General features: G+C 36.9%; 1 protein-coding gene across 1 annotated transcript in view; it reads left to right on the top strand.

Annotated features, from left to right (window-relative positions):
• Nucleotides 1-1,106: 1,106 nt before the first annotated feature.
• LOC308696419 (5-hydroxytryptamine receptor 3A-like) overlaps nucleotides 1,107-15,289 on the top strand; it is a gene marked incomplete at its 3' end in the record, with an annotated part of 108,621 nt that continues 94,438 nt past the window's right edge. The window contains exon 1 of the mRNA XM_081375154.1: nucleotides 1,107-1,198. Within this exon, the coding sequence (XP_081231280.1) occupies nucleotides 1,159-1,198 (40 nt within the window). The 5' untranslated portion in view covers nucleotides 1,107-1,158. The remainder of the gene's footprint in view (nucleotides 1,199-15,289) is intronic.

Here is a 15,289-nt window from a genome sequence, read left to right as displayed (position 1 = left end):
CACCCCAAATGTACAAAAAATGAGCTCAATGTTAAAATTGACCAGAGTTCTCCTTTAAGGAATGTCAGAACCTCTTCAAGGCTGTGAAGGACATAATATTAGACCAATTAAACATTTCTAAATGTAAATCAACTGATGTGTATCTGGAGTTATTAAAGATATGGTTACTTATGTAATATTAGTGTATAATGCATTTTGATTAACAGCCTAACTTTTTTTTTCAATGAAAGAAAAGACAAAATCTCTTACCTTTTTGGTGTACATGCAGGTGTGTGCACTGGAATAACTTCATCAGCACAAGTTGCTGCAGACGTCACTGTACACAAACTACATAAAACCAAATGCAAGAATACATTGGTAAATAAATTCAGGCATGCATGCATACAGACATGTTATATAAAACACTGCTATGCAAATCACCTCTCTCCACAGACACTTGCATGGAGTGTAATATCCTCTTTCATGAATTCTCTGTAGCAAATTGGACAAGACACCTGAATGGTTTCCCATAAAGAGCAATGTATTACATACAATGACAGACTTGAGAACACTGGCCCAAATTGAAAAACTTGACTTTTAATACTATTGGGCCTTGTTTCACAGACAGGGCTTAGATTAAGCCAGGATTAGGCATTGTACAGGTTTTGCCACTGTACTTTTTTCACAGCAGGTATTTGAATGATTGAAATAGTGTTTCAGGAACACTTACATTAAATGGAATTCTATGAACATTAAGGAAACTGGACATTTTTATGTTCTTGGAATATTACAAATCAATATTCCTAGAATTCATACTTTGCAGTCACGTGACTACCATGGATACCTGGCGGGCAACAAACGGGTATTTTCAACGTAGAGTCAATGTAGTTCCAGGTCTTTCTACACAGCAAAAACTCCAGTGTTAAATTAAGCTGCTGATGTCATTTTGAGGTCCATCAAAATAAAGTGAAACCAAAAATCTTAAAGAAAATGTAAATGGCATGAGAGACAAAAGGCAAACCTGAAAATATCCAGGCTCCGCCTATGATTGGGTGTGAGGATGTGTTGCTCACTCGCAGTGTATAAATATGAGCATAAGACTGACTGTTCAAGAGTGAATCCTCATCCTATACAGCAGAAGTATCGCAGACACTTGGAATTTTTTTTCCACTATTGAACATGCACCTGCACTGGCTAATAGTTTTTCTTGTCTTAATGGGTAAGTAAATATTGCTTAACACTTTACAATAAGTTTCAATTTGTCAACAGCAGTTAATGCATAAGGCATCACAAATGACAACATTTTTACAACACTTGTTAATCTAGATCAGTGTTTCCCAACCCTGCTCATGGAGGCACACCAACTCTACGCATTTTGGATGTCTTCCTTATCTGACCTATATGGGATGATTATAGTATCAAAATGATTAACACGTGCATGCACTTATCAATGAACTTGATACATGTTGCAGAAATGTTTTATCCATGCCTTTCAACTTGTGTGTGCAAAATTCTAAATTGAATGAATGTGAAGCAATTTGAACAAATAGAGACATTTTTGTGAATACAAATGTTTTCCTTTGTATTAGTGTATCATAATTTGCGCATGCAACACAGAAGATGTGCATGTGTGGATCAGGTGACACGCGTGCATTCATTGATGACTTTTCTGAGTCGATCTCATTTGATTCATTTGGATTTTGAGACTTTCTTTTCGCGTTTTTTAGCATTTCACAACCCACACACAAACAACTACAAATGAATAGGCCTGGTGCTAATTATTAATGTGTGCACAACTACCCATCTATTTGACAAATTCACAAATGTGCTTCACTACATTTAAACTAATACAATACAACTTGTGTGTGCAAAATCCAAAATCACATTAATGTGCAGCATTTTGTACAAATAGAGACATAGTTGTTAATACAAAACCTCGATTTTAAATTAATGTAGGCCAGAATTTGTGCGTGCAACAAGTAAGATGTGTATTTGTGGATCAGGTGACACGCGTGCATTCATTGACTCGTTTCTGAGTCGATCCTATTTGATTCATTTGGATTTTGAGACTTTCATTTCGCAGGTTTCACCTTGCTCGATCCACACACAGCTGTCTGAGAAAACCTGCTACCACTAGATGGCAGTATTCCGCTAAAACAGACAACGGCAGCGTAATCAAGCGCTCTTCCTCATTTAAGACGCTTAATGTGAGTGATATTGAAGGCACCAAATTTAGTACACAATATTGGCCTACCTTATTAATAAAGCATACTTTATAGAGGCAAACAGATTGCATCAGATTATGAACAACACTTAAATTATAAAAAGATTAGAAAAACATTTTAAAACGCTTAACGTGCAATAGCGCGTTGCATGTTCAGTAAGGTCTATTGGCTACTGAGTTTAAATATCACCGTCATTACTGCATTGACGTTAAGCTTTTTCTTTATAATATGCGCTATGGGAGGAAAACTATAGCCTACAGACAAGAGCCTATATGAACGCGACGCGCGGCGTTTCACGTTAATGGCATTTCCCTGAGCCTGTTAAAAAGAAAAAGCTTAACATGAAATTCTGCAGTTGCGTTTAACTTTGCGTGTGTATGGGAGAGCAACGGTCTGAGAGCGCAGTGAAGTAAGTTTTAGGTTTGATATTCGCCGCATTTTCTAAAGGGACCATCTGCAAATTCCACTCACAGTCAAAAAATATAAACGTCCAGTCATTCATTCAAATGATAGTATGCCTAGTGGGCAGACTGACTTAGCCTACTGTATGTCCAGCCAATATCTCGATTGAACAGTACGATTTTTTTTAATTACTGTAAATTGTTTTTCTATTCATGTTCCAAAGGTTGTACATTCCTAGTGATAGTCAGGTGAAATTTTGCATTATTCACCTGTAGTAGGCTAAGTCACCAAAAACCCATTTGGTTAATTACAGTATTTTTTGTTTAAAATAATAGTTGTTTACCGTAAATAGGCTACATGAAGGGAGATATTGGGGCAATTTCTCCTGTAGTAAGCCAGTCTAGTCACTAGGAACATATAGGCTACTACAACCATTTTGAACAGGAAAAAAACCCTTTTGGTGAATTACAGTATTTTTCTGCAGAATACATACATGAAGGGAAGTATTGTCCAAATTTTACTTGTAAGTCAGTCTTACAGGAACCTTCTACGAGCTTTGGAATTTGAAAATGTCTGTTTTTAAATATTAAAAGTAATTTGAATTAAAACAAATTATACGTTTTAACACAGTTAGTGGAATTAGCAGACGCTCCCTTGTGCATCACGAGCCGTGGTTAGCGCGTCAAAGCATTCTCATGTAGAAATATGCAGCTACACACACAGGGACAGTTGATTTTCAATTAATATTTCATGTCGATATACAAGGGTTGCATATTGTTAAAACTCATCGTGCTATAGTAAGACTATAGCCTATAACAGTGCGGGTCAAGGGAAAACAAATGTAGAAAATCTGCGAAAATCGTCTTTAACATTTAAAAACAGACATTTTCAAATTCCAAAGCTTGTATAGCCTATGTAGGCTATACAATGTGTAGTCAGATAAAAATAAGCCTATAATATGAACACAACTGCGAAATTTAAAGTTTTTTTAACAAAAAATGCCAAGCTTATGCCATGTTAAGCTTTTTCTTTTTAACAGGCTCAGGGAAATGCCATTAACGTGAAACGCCGCGCGTCGCGTTCATATAGGCTCTTGTCTGTAGGCTATATAGTTTTCCTCCCATAGAGCATATTATAAAGAAAAAGCTTAACGTCAATGCAGTAATGACGGCAGGGCCGGAGTGGGGCCACTTTTCAGCCCTGGAGTTCATGCCCAAGACCGGCCCACTTTTTCCACGGTGGAATTCCAAATTAGCACTTTTTCCAATTTGGATAAATGAAGCAACAGTTCAGTTGTTACTATTGTGTAGTTGGTATTAATACCATAGTTCAACAAATAATGTAAAGGTTAAATAATAATTCACTTAGACTTTATAAGAAGCAATTGCGATTTTATATCACACAATTCAGACTATATCTCGCAATTCTGTATTTCTGACTTTAAAAAGAAGCAATTGCAACTTTATATCCCGCAGTTCTGACTTTATATCTTGCAATTTCTGACTATAAGAAGCAATCGACTTTAATTCACACAATGCTGACTTTATAACACGCAATTGCGACTTTATATCTCACAATTTTGACCATCTCGCAATGCTGACTTTATAACACGCAATTGCAACTTTATTTCAGGCAATTCTGACAGTTATATCTCGCAATTCTGACTTTATAAAACGCAATTGAGACTTAATATCACGCAATTCTGACCATCTCGCAATGCTGACTTTATAACACGCAATTGCAACTTTATTTCAGGCAATTCTGACTTTATAACACGCAATTGAGACTTTATTTCACGCAATTCTGATGTATTCCGAAATGTAAACTCGCAAGTGTGAGATAAAAAGTCGCAATTATCTTTTAAAACGTTTTATTCTGTGACGCAAACAAGCTTCCATACCTCCTGGCCTCTTCCTCCCAGCCATCCTCCCTGACGTGTACCGTTAAGGTAGGGCCGGCCAGGCGCGGTAGGCGCCGGCGATGCCGCGAGCCCGCGGCCGCAGTAGCCTACCTAAAACGTTTTGGAAAAGACTGGCTGTGGACCCAACCAACTCTATAGTAGGGGAGGGAAGAACTCCCTCACATGGTACAACCCATGCAGAGGCTGCGCGCTGCAGTGTCAGAAGGCGGAACGTGTAATGTTACTAACGTGACATTGAAATGTGAAACAAAAAACAAAAAACAACAAAAAAAAAAAAAATCCTCGACTGGCCCAAAAGTGAAGCGGCCCACCGGGAATTCTCCCGATTCTCCCGATTACCCAATCCGGGCCTGCACAAAAATGTCTCTGTTTGTACAAATTGCTTCACATTCATTCAATTTTGAAATTTGCACACACAAGTTGAAAGGCATGGATAAAACATTTCTGCAACATGTATCAAGTTCATTGATAAGTGTGCTTGCACGTGTTAATCATTTTGATACTATAATCATCCCATAGACCTAGCCTGGTTCTACCAGACTCTCGTACATTTCATTTGTACAGAGAGGCTGCGTTCGAAACCGCATACTCAATGAGTAGGTACTTAATTTCAATAAGTAGCCTACTTACTTAACGAGCGCTAAAAGAGTAGGTACTTTATAGCCAGATCTCGTTGAGTATGAATGCGAACCGGACATCTGCCATTTTGACGTTATGTGACCCACGACGCGTTATCACACACGCAACAACTTAAAAGATTTGAACGACACGTTTAATTCATCTGTCTGTAAATATCTTGATATTGATTAAACTTGCTCATCTTGTGGTCTTTTTGAAGAAATTGCTGCCCATTTATTTTGTGAATACATTTAGGGTTGATTTAAGTTTTTATATTTAACCCTACTAATGTGACCCACCGTTTTATCCTTAACGATATTATTTATTAAGATATATAAAATATATAAGATTTTCAATCTTGTAGTTTTTTTTCCTGTGTAAAAAAATCTCAAATTATGTATGCAAACCCGATATATATATATATATATATATATATATATATATATATACCATCAGTAACTGGACAGCCCTACCTAGAATGGGTTTCCTCAGCGTTTGTAATGTCTGCACAAACGGCAGCTGGGCGAAGATTCGCCTTTGGAGAAAACTGTTGATTTTGTACTCGAAAAATTTAAGAATCATTAATATTAAAAATTAATATTAGCCTACCTCAGAATGAATAAAACAAACAAAATGTAATGTATGTCATAGCTATGCATGATTGAATACACTCTAGATGTGTATATAATGAACATATCTACATTTTCTTTCAAACAATTAAATAAAACATTAATTAAATAATTATATTTTATTTACTGACAACAATGAGAAATATTAATAAATTAGTAAAAGAATGAATGAAAGTCACCATCACACAATAAACAAATGCACAAGTCAACACATGAAACAAAGCTTTATTCAAACTACAATCATGTATGTAGACTACAGGCGCTGAACCCCACATCCTTCTGCCATCTCAACACAGCGGTGCCCATTCTAAGGCTTTATTCTAATGAATCAGCTGACCGCCAGAGGTGAGCCGTGCCTACGTGCCGGAGGTTGTTGCGTGATGTGTTGTGCTTCACAATCTGAGTCAATAAAGGCAGGTGGAGTGATGGAGGGACTCGTAAGGGCAGGTGGAGTGATGGAGGGTCTCATAAGAGCAGGTGGAGTGATGGAGGGTCTCGTAAGGGCAGGTGGAGTGATGGAGGGTCTCGTAAGGGCAGGTGGAGTGTTGGAGGGTCCCGTAAGGGCAGGTGGAGTGTTGGAGGGTCCCGATGGAGGGTCTCGTAAGGGCAGGTGGAGTGATGGAGGGTCTCGTAAGGGCAGGTGGAGCGATGGAGGGTCTCATCCATGGCACCATTTCCAGGATTCAGCTCTGAGCTCCTCATCCTCAGTGCTCACACCAGCCTGCTGACATTTCAGATCCTACAAAAATGCACAAACATAACACAAAAGCAGTAATTTCAACCGCACAATGTCATTTGATTTCAGTATTATTTAGAAGACAAAAATGCTTTTTTCCACAAATGCCGCCATCATCTTCCCTTGCAGGTCCTGCTCCACCTCAAAAGATCTGCAGCAAATGCACAGAAATCAAGAATCAGAAAAGTGCTGTAATAGCTCTGTTTGAAATTACAATCATTAAAATAAACTACAACTTAATATTTAAATAGTTGTTGTTATTAATTTCTGTAGTATACTCAGTCAAAGCCTTTGATGGCAGCATTCAGCTTCATGAGCCACTCTCCACCAGATAAACACACATCTGTTCATCTGTCCCGACTGTAACATCCAGACAAGATTCACATAACCTCTGATTTATGAGCTCAACTACGGTGACGCATTGCTGCCACATACATATTATTTTTTCCCCTCAATTATGTCGTAATAACGAGATCTTATGTCGTTTTAACGACATCTTTTCTCGTAATAACGAGATCTTATGTCGTTTTAACGACATCTTTTTCTCGTAATAACGAGATCTTATGTCGTTAAAACGACATCTTTTTCTCGTAATAACGAGATGTTATGTCGTTAAAACGACATCCTTTTTTGCCCGTATAAGGACATGTGTATGCACAAAATATGCCTTTATCCACATAAAATTGACAGCCTATCGCGCCTTTATCACACGTTCAAAAAGCTTAAGCAAATAGTAGCAGCCCCCAATCATGCAAAATTAATCAATGAGGCTCTTTTTGAAAATATACTTTAAATAGGCCTGTAAGTTTTTTTTTTAATATAATATATTATATATAAGATTTATTTTTGTTAATAGGCTATATATATCTTCATTCATTACCTAGAGATATAATTAAACAAAAAGTAGTCAAAACACATCTAAAATAAAATTTTACAACATTGTGTTCTTATTTTGCTTAATTAACGAAATGTCAATCTTCGCCTTTATAACAGAAGATACAATACAATACAAAAATCTTCAAGATACAGCCTACAATCTTCACATGTATAACGGATTGTCACCTTATAAACAGTCCTTTTTGTGGTGGAATAAGCAATGCTATATAGAAAAATATGGTTAGTATCTTAATTTAAATTTATTTTATTATTTTATTAGTTCATTAATTATGCTAACTCAGCTAATTAAATGTGACGAGCTGGATACTTAGGCTACTAATGAAATAATGTCAAATATTAAATGTAGGCTATTGATTAGAGTTGCCATAGACTAAAGGATTTTTCTAGTCATTAATTTAAGCAATTAGGACTAATCGCACGTTTATATTCAATCCTGGGTGCATGTAGGCTATATAGCCTATATTCCGCGCTCAAGCGCATGCATAAAACTTGCCGCAAAGCACCAGCAAAAGTAGGCTAATGATATAATAAATGTATATGAAAAAAATAACGAAGCATTTTAATTGTTTATTAATTAACTAGTCTTTTCTAAATCAGTGTAGGCTGCCTGCATACATATCTCCATACATCTCCGCTGTAATGTAGCCTAGATGCGCCTTTATTACGGACAGGATTACTTAATCAGATAGTAGCTACCGTATTTGCTTTCGATTGGATTTTTTTTTTCGTTGGTGGGCATTTTTTTATTAACTTTATAGTTATATTTCTCATGTCTGTGAGGCTTGTCTATACACTGTTTTTCAGTTCATTTTTGAGGCGCGCTCCAATTCACAGAGATCATGAAAGCGCGCCCTGTTCGTTTTATTTTGTTTTACAAAGGCACACCGTTTTCTTGTTGTTGTGAGTTTACACAAATAAAAGTAGTTGCGACTGATGTATTATTATGTTCTGTATGACCAGAAATGATGGAGTATTTTAAGTTGTTTCCACTGTTGATAGGAAAATGCGAGTGATGGCACCGGCGCCTTCATCCATGTCATAGTGCGCGCTCCACACTCCGCACAAACACTGGATATGCGCTTCATAATAGCAAACATTTATCTAGGTTAACGTTAGAGCGAGCGGTCATGCCAGACAGATAATCCTCTTCATGTTTAACTCAAATTCTGTTGCATTTTATTGCGCCAGTTTGAAAAGGGCGGCTGAAACACTTAGCCTACAGATAAACACCCAACGCTGGTGTTTTCTTTAAACAAATTCGTTTAGACTTTAAAATAAATATTGTTTATAATTAATGCCACAATAATTTGTTTATTTTATTGGCTAATTGTATTTTTCATTTTTGTTTTGCATTGAATACCATTGAATATTTTCATTGAATGCAATATTCGCTGTGCACCGCAATACCACCCTCCCATAGAAAGACACGTTAAGAGCAACCTATTTTCTTTATAATAAAGGGAAGGAAAACGCTTAATGTATAATTAAATGCATTGCGTTCATATTCTTTATAACTGAAGCGTTTTCTTTATTATAAGGGTGTATTATTCCATTAAAAAAGGACTGTTTATAAGGTGACAATCCGTTATACATCTTGAAGATTTTTGTATTTTATTGTATCTTCTTATAAAGACGAAGATTGACATTTCGTTAATTAAACAAAATAAGAACACAATGTTGTAAAAAATAAACAACTCAGGCTATGTTCTGTTAGATGTGTTTTGAATACTTTTTGTTTAATTATATCTCTAGGTAATGAAGATATAGCCTAATAACAAAAATAAATCTTATTAGGCCTATATAATATATCATATTAAAAAAAACTTAGCCTATATAAAATATTTTTTAAAAAGGGCCTCATTGATTAATTTTGCATGGTTGGGGGCTGCTACTATTTGCTTAAGCTTTTTGAATGTGTGATAAAGGCGCGATAGGCTTTCAATTGTATGTGGATAAAGGCATATTTTGTACATGGCTACACATGTCCTTATAAGGGCAAAAAAAGATGTCGTTAAAACGACATAAGATCTCGTTATTACGAGAAAAGATGTCGTTAAAACGACATAAGATCTCGTTATTACGAGAAAAGATGTCGTTAAAATGACATAAGATATCGTTATTACGACATAATTGGGGGGAAAAAATAATATGTATGTGGCAGCAATGCGTCACCGTACTCAACATAGGGCTGGGCGATATATATCGTGAGATTGTTATGCGCATCTCGTCAGTAAAGCCGGTTCCTTGATTAGTAGTAAATCACCATCACCTGCTTTCAGATGAAGCGGCATTTAGGGCTGAGGAGATAATTAAGTGATTAATTTAGTGATGATTGAGCATTATTGAAGACAACTGATGTTAACAAGCAGAATCACTGACGGAGAAAATCACAAATTGTAAGTTACCATTAAGGTGATGGGTGTTTGCTTTAGTTGGGCTCTAGACTATTACATGTTTACTTTCATATTTACTGTTGTTTGTCTGCTGTTATTGATTTGTAACAGTTAAATGAACAAAGTAAAATGTTATCTTATAGTGTTGGTTATGTTTTGACATAATCATGCTGTGATCTGAAGAAGGAAACTTATTGAGATAGTTTGGTTTCACCTGTTAGCAGCAGTTTAGTGATTCTTCAACCTATGATTATCAATACTTTACTTATAATTCAAAATTATAATTTAATAATATAAAATTTAATATACATTGTTCTGATCAAAAGACATTCAGAAAAATTCATTTAAAACACAGACATCAATAATCAGCCTGTGAATCTCAACAATGGTGACAATAATAAAGCATGTTGCAGTGGCTGCCACCAATCACAACTCATTAATGGCTCCCATCATGCATTGCGGTTTGAATAAATTATGATCTGAATTGTCTATGTAATTTACTTTTCCTAACTGAATATTCTGCTCCTCACCATTGTTGAGATGCATAGACTGAATCTTGACATCTGTGTGTGCCTAAAAGAATGATTTTTTTTTAAACAACTTTTAAGAAATCCTTTATATTATATCAAAAATTCTGGGCATTTATGCAGATTCACTAACCAACAACATAAATCGAAGTCAGAAAGAAGGATTTTAATGAGTTCAGTGATCAAGTTCAAATGATGATTGTCTAACATAACCAACACCATCAGATCACTTTTTTCTTTGTTCAACTGGTGATTATAATTCAGAAACAACAGACAAACAAAATCTAAAGTTAATAATATATGGGTCAAGAGTCCAACTAAAGCAACCATTGATCGTCATAACGGTAACTTATAATTTGTGATTTTCTCCGTCAGTGATTCTGCTTGTTAACATCAGGTGTCTTCAATAATGTTCAATCATCACTAAATTAATCACTTAATTATCTCATTAACTTAAACACTCTTGAGTGTGGACTCATACACTCCCAGGAGTGTTAATTTAACACTGGAGTTTTTGCTGTGTACAAAGCCGTAGTTAACTGACAAGCTGAGCCATATCGCATTAATTATCACTGGCGATACGTCCGCGATATTGATGCGATATGGCTCAGCTTGTCAGTTAACTACGGCTCTTTGTAGTAAATGCCGCTCCATCTGAAAGCAGGTGATGACGATTTACTACTAATCAAGGAACCGGCTTTACTGACGAGATGCGCATATCAATATCGCGATATATATCGCCCAGCCCTAGCTCAACACAACATTTACATGTTGAGGTTGTTTTAACTTTTTATCCAATATAAATGTTCCTCAATTTATCAACTAATGGACAAATAAAATAGATAACTTATGTTTAGTTACTTTATAGATTTGTCCTACATAATAGCACACATTCATCACTCAGATGTCTATTTCATGTTGTGATATTTCAAGGTTTTCCTGCCAGATGTAAATAGACATTTAAAATAAGCGTCTTTAAGATGTATATGGTTTATAAATCCACTTTAGAGACGTAACTTACGTGTCCTTACTGGAGCTCCTCTGATAGCTAACGTTATACATAATAAAACGTGTTTTTACAGCAAAATCACAACTATACTATACTGTGTAACGTCTTTACACCTTCAACAATTCAACAGTTTACTCTACAGTAGTTCAACACATGCAATTTTAACAAAAGGAACTGTGTTTACTCACATTTGAAAGCACCCGCGTCGCTGATCTCTGCGATGTTTGATAATGACGTATCCTCTCGCGTGGCCTCCTGGGATAGAAGAGTATCCATCGGTTGAGCACTCGAAAATCTGGCCGGAAGCAGTAAGCCAATCGGGAACTTCTCGCCTACTCTTTTATGAATACTGATGTTTCGAACGTACTGCTTCCTTCACGTACTGTTTTCGCCTACTATATAGTAGGAAAGTAGGTATATTCGAACGCACTTAAGTCCGAATCTCGCGATAGTTAGTACGTCACTCAGGTAATTCTCGCCTACTCTTTTGGATCCGTACATACTAGGCTTGTTTGAGATGCGCCTTGCCTCGCCTGAAATGTATGCGAGAGTAGGCGGCTGCAGTGAGAGGAGGAGTGAAAAAAGCGCAGGCAAGCCGGACAGTTCTCTCTTCTCGCCGTGGATCTGACACCTGCGAGATCAAAGACGGATATCGCGGGATTCACGCTCGTGCACAGTGTTGCTAATAAACTGGATGGAATTTAAGTTCTGTTGCTTTTATATGAAAATAAATATAATGAACAAGACACCCAAAGTAGCCTATTATTTAATTCCATTCCAAATACATGTTTATCAATATTTTTTTCTTTAATACAGACATGTGTTTTTTTCTTTCTTTCTTTTTTTTAAAATAAAAATTACATTGCATATTCCATAGAGATCGCACTGAGATAGTTTGGGAATATCACCACATAACGTATACACATAAAACATGATATCAGAGTTTTAAAATCAAACATTTTAAAAGAGAACAATACATCACAGTTGTTTAAACCAATGAGCATTAAGCTGTGTCGTCAGCAAGTCGTTTCCCATCATGCTTTTGATCAGCGCAGTCAGTGGAGAGCAACTGCGCTCGACTGCAGAATCCGACACGTGAGCCTTGCGCTCGCGAGAGATTTTTGACATACGTCAGCATGACATCAGAGCAAGGCGGACCGCAATCGGACACATTTCTAACCAGTCCCGGCTCCAGGACAAACTACTTGGGGGGGCTTTTACAATTTTTAGGTGGGCTTGCGTGACGACGGTGGTGGGGGGGGGGGGGGGGGTTAATAAGACGTGCGCGAAATGTGATTGGAAATATTTCGTGGGGATATCGCGGCGAAATGTGATTGTTGTCCATCCTTCTGCGCAATTGTTGAAAAAGAAAAACGTCACGTCGCAACATTTGCCATGTTTGCGTTTTAAACTATGAAGGCGAGCACTTTGAGCGAAGGTGAGTTATGTCGGTGGAGAAGTACTATCAAATCCCATTCAATTTTTCACTATAGAAAGTGAAACTAAAAACTGACCGATGAGAGCTGAATCTACTTAACATGTGCTGATAACGTATAGGCCTAACCTTAATTTATTTTCTTAATATTTCTCTTGTGGCCCATGGTGAAAAAAATGAGAATTATTTCATGTTAAACACGTTGTTTTTTAAATGAGGACTAATATAACATCTTCATCGCTGCGCGTCGGTTATGCAGTGATGCGCTATGAGATTATTGCGGGGCTAATTAATTGTAGCCTAATATTGATTTGATAATAAAAGTAGCCTAATAATTGTAACAGACCTTATGTTTGATTGTATATCTATGCACATTAATTCTGGATGTGCTGGCGCTCGTTCTATGTGTGCAATGCATTTAAACCTCGGGGCTAGTAGATAGGCAATTAAGGTCATGCATTGCGTACTTGGGGTGTCACGGTCTTCGGATTTTCCTCTCACATGTGTGTGAAAAGACGTTTAATAGCCTAAAGTAAAGAACAGTTCAGGCAGTTCTCGTTTATTGTTATCTTATAAATAAAGTGTTTAGGCGAACCCTGCACGAACGCTCAGTCACATAATCATCATTCAGATCACCGCAAGGGGGGCTTGAGATCATCTTAGGGGGGGCTAAGTCCCCCCAAGCCCCCCCTTGACGCCGGGCCTGTTTCTAACCGGCATGCATCTCGGGCTGATCACCGGTGATCGGTTCTGCGCAGATTTGGCTCATCTCAAACAAGCCTACTTTTTCGCTCGCCTGCTCTTTTTTTCCATACTAAATAGTAGGGAAGTATGCGGTTTCGGACGCAGCCAGAGTCTGGCCAGAGCCCGTCTACGGAGAGCCTGCCTACTCCCTATTAAGTCCTATTGTACCGAATTTTGGTTGTAGTACCACCAGAGTTCCACTGGGGGCGCTCGCCATGAGTGCAAAATGAATGGGAGTCTATGGGGCTACACGGCTAAATTGGTCTCTTTCACCCGATTGCCGTTGAGAAATCTCAGATCTGATTGTAGATTTTGCAAGTTCAACATGGGTTTTAGGTCGAAAGTTGAATGAACGAGTACTTATGTCGTTTTGATTTTTTACAGGTTGAGTTGTTGTTGCCCATAACACGCTAGCATTCTGCTAATGACGTCAGCATTCTGACGTCATTGACATTTTGAAAGACTTTTTAAAGCAAATAAGTGACTCTAAAAAATCTAACACCCAGCAATGTGTAATTTCTTTGCATCTCCTTTCGAATACAACATTCAAATTACTAGACAAAAAAATATATCCTGAGAAAAGTGGATTTTGAGGGGTATACCGCCATTGACCTCCATTCATTCTGCACTCGTCCTGTGAGCGCCCTCATATGGAATCAGAGTGGAACTGCAACCAGTTCAGAAGCCGGAAGTCTACACAGTAAATTCCCCAGTGTTAAATTAACACTGCTCAGAGCACATATGGTCCCACTCTACATGGTGTTAAAGTAACACTGAAGCAGTGTTAAAGTTAATGAGACAATTAAGTGATTAATTGAGTGATGATTGAGTATTATTGAAGACACCTGATGTTAACAAGCAGAATCACTGAAGGAGAAAATCTCAAATTGTAAGCCACCGTTATGGTGATGGGTGTTTGCTTTAGTTGTGCTCTTGACCCTTAAATTATTAACTTTATTTTTTGTTTGATTGCTGTATCTGACTTACAACTGCTAAATGAACAAAAAAAAGTGATCTGATGGTGTTGACTATGTTATGAAAATCATCATATGAACTTCATGGTTTTGATTTATGTTGTTGGTTACAGCATATCTGTGATTCTGCATAAACATCCAGAATTTTATTTTTTTTTATCTTTCTTTTAGGCACACACAGACATAAAGATTCAGTCTATGCATCTCAACAATGGTGACAATTGGGAAAAGTAGATTACATAGACAATTCAGATCATAATTTATTCATACTGCAATGCATGATGGGAGTCATTAATGAGTTGTGATTGGTGGCAGCCACTGCAACATGATTTATTATTGTCACCATTGTTGGGATTCACAGGCTGATTATTGATATCTGTGTTTCTAAATTAATACATATGAAAGTGTTTTGATCAGAACAATGTTTATTAAATAGTTTGGATAGTAAGTAAAGTACTGATAATCATATGCTGATAAAATCACAAAGCTGCTGGAAACAAGTTAAACTAAACTCTTTATATCTCAACCTCTTATATCAAATCTCAATAAGTTTCATTTTTCAGATCACAGCATGATTATGTCAAAACATAACCAACACTATCAGATAACACTTTACTTTGTTCATGTAACTGTTATAATTCAATAACAGCAGAAAAAGAACAGTAAAATTTAAAGTTAATGTAGAAGGGTCAAGAGTCCAACTAAAGCAAACACCCATCACCATAATGGTAACTTACAATTTATGATTTTCTCCTTCAGTGATTCTGCTTGTTAACATCAGGTGTCTTCAATAATGCTCA

This window comes from Scardinius erythrophthalmus, assembly GCF_964197995.2.
Source record: "Scardinius erythrophthalmus genome assembly, chromosome: 1".
NCBI classification, from domain to species: domain Eukaryota; kingdom Metazoa; phylum Chordata; class Actinopteri; order Cypriniformes; family Leuciscidae; genus Scardinius; species Scardinius erythrophthalmus.
This window is presented reverse-complemented; position numbering and strand designations above follow the sequence as displayed.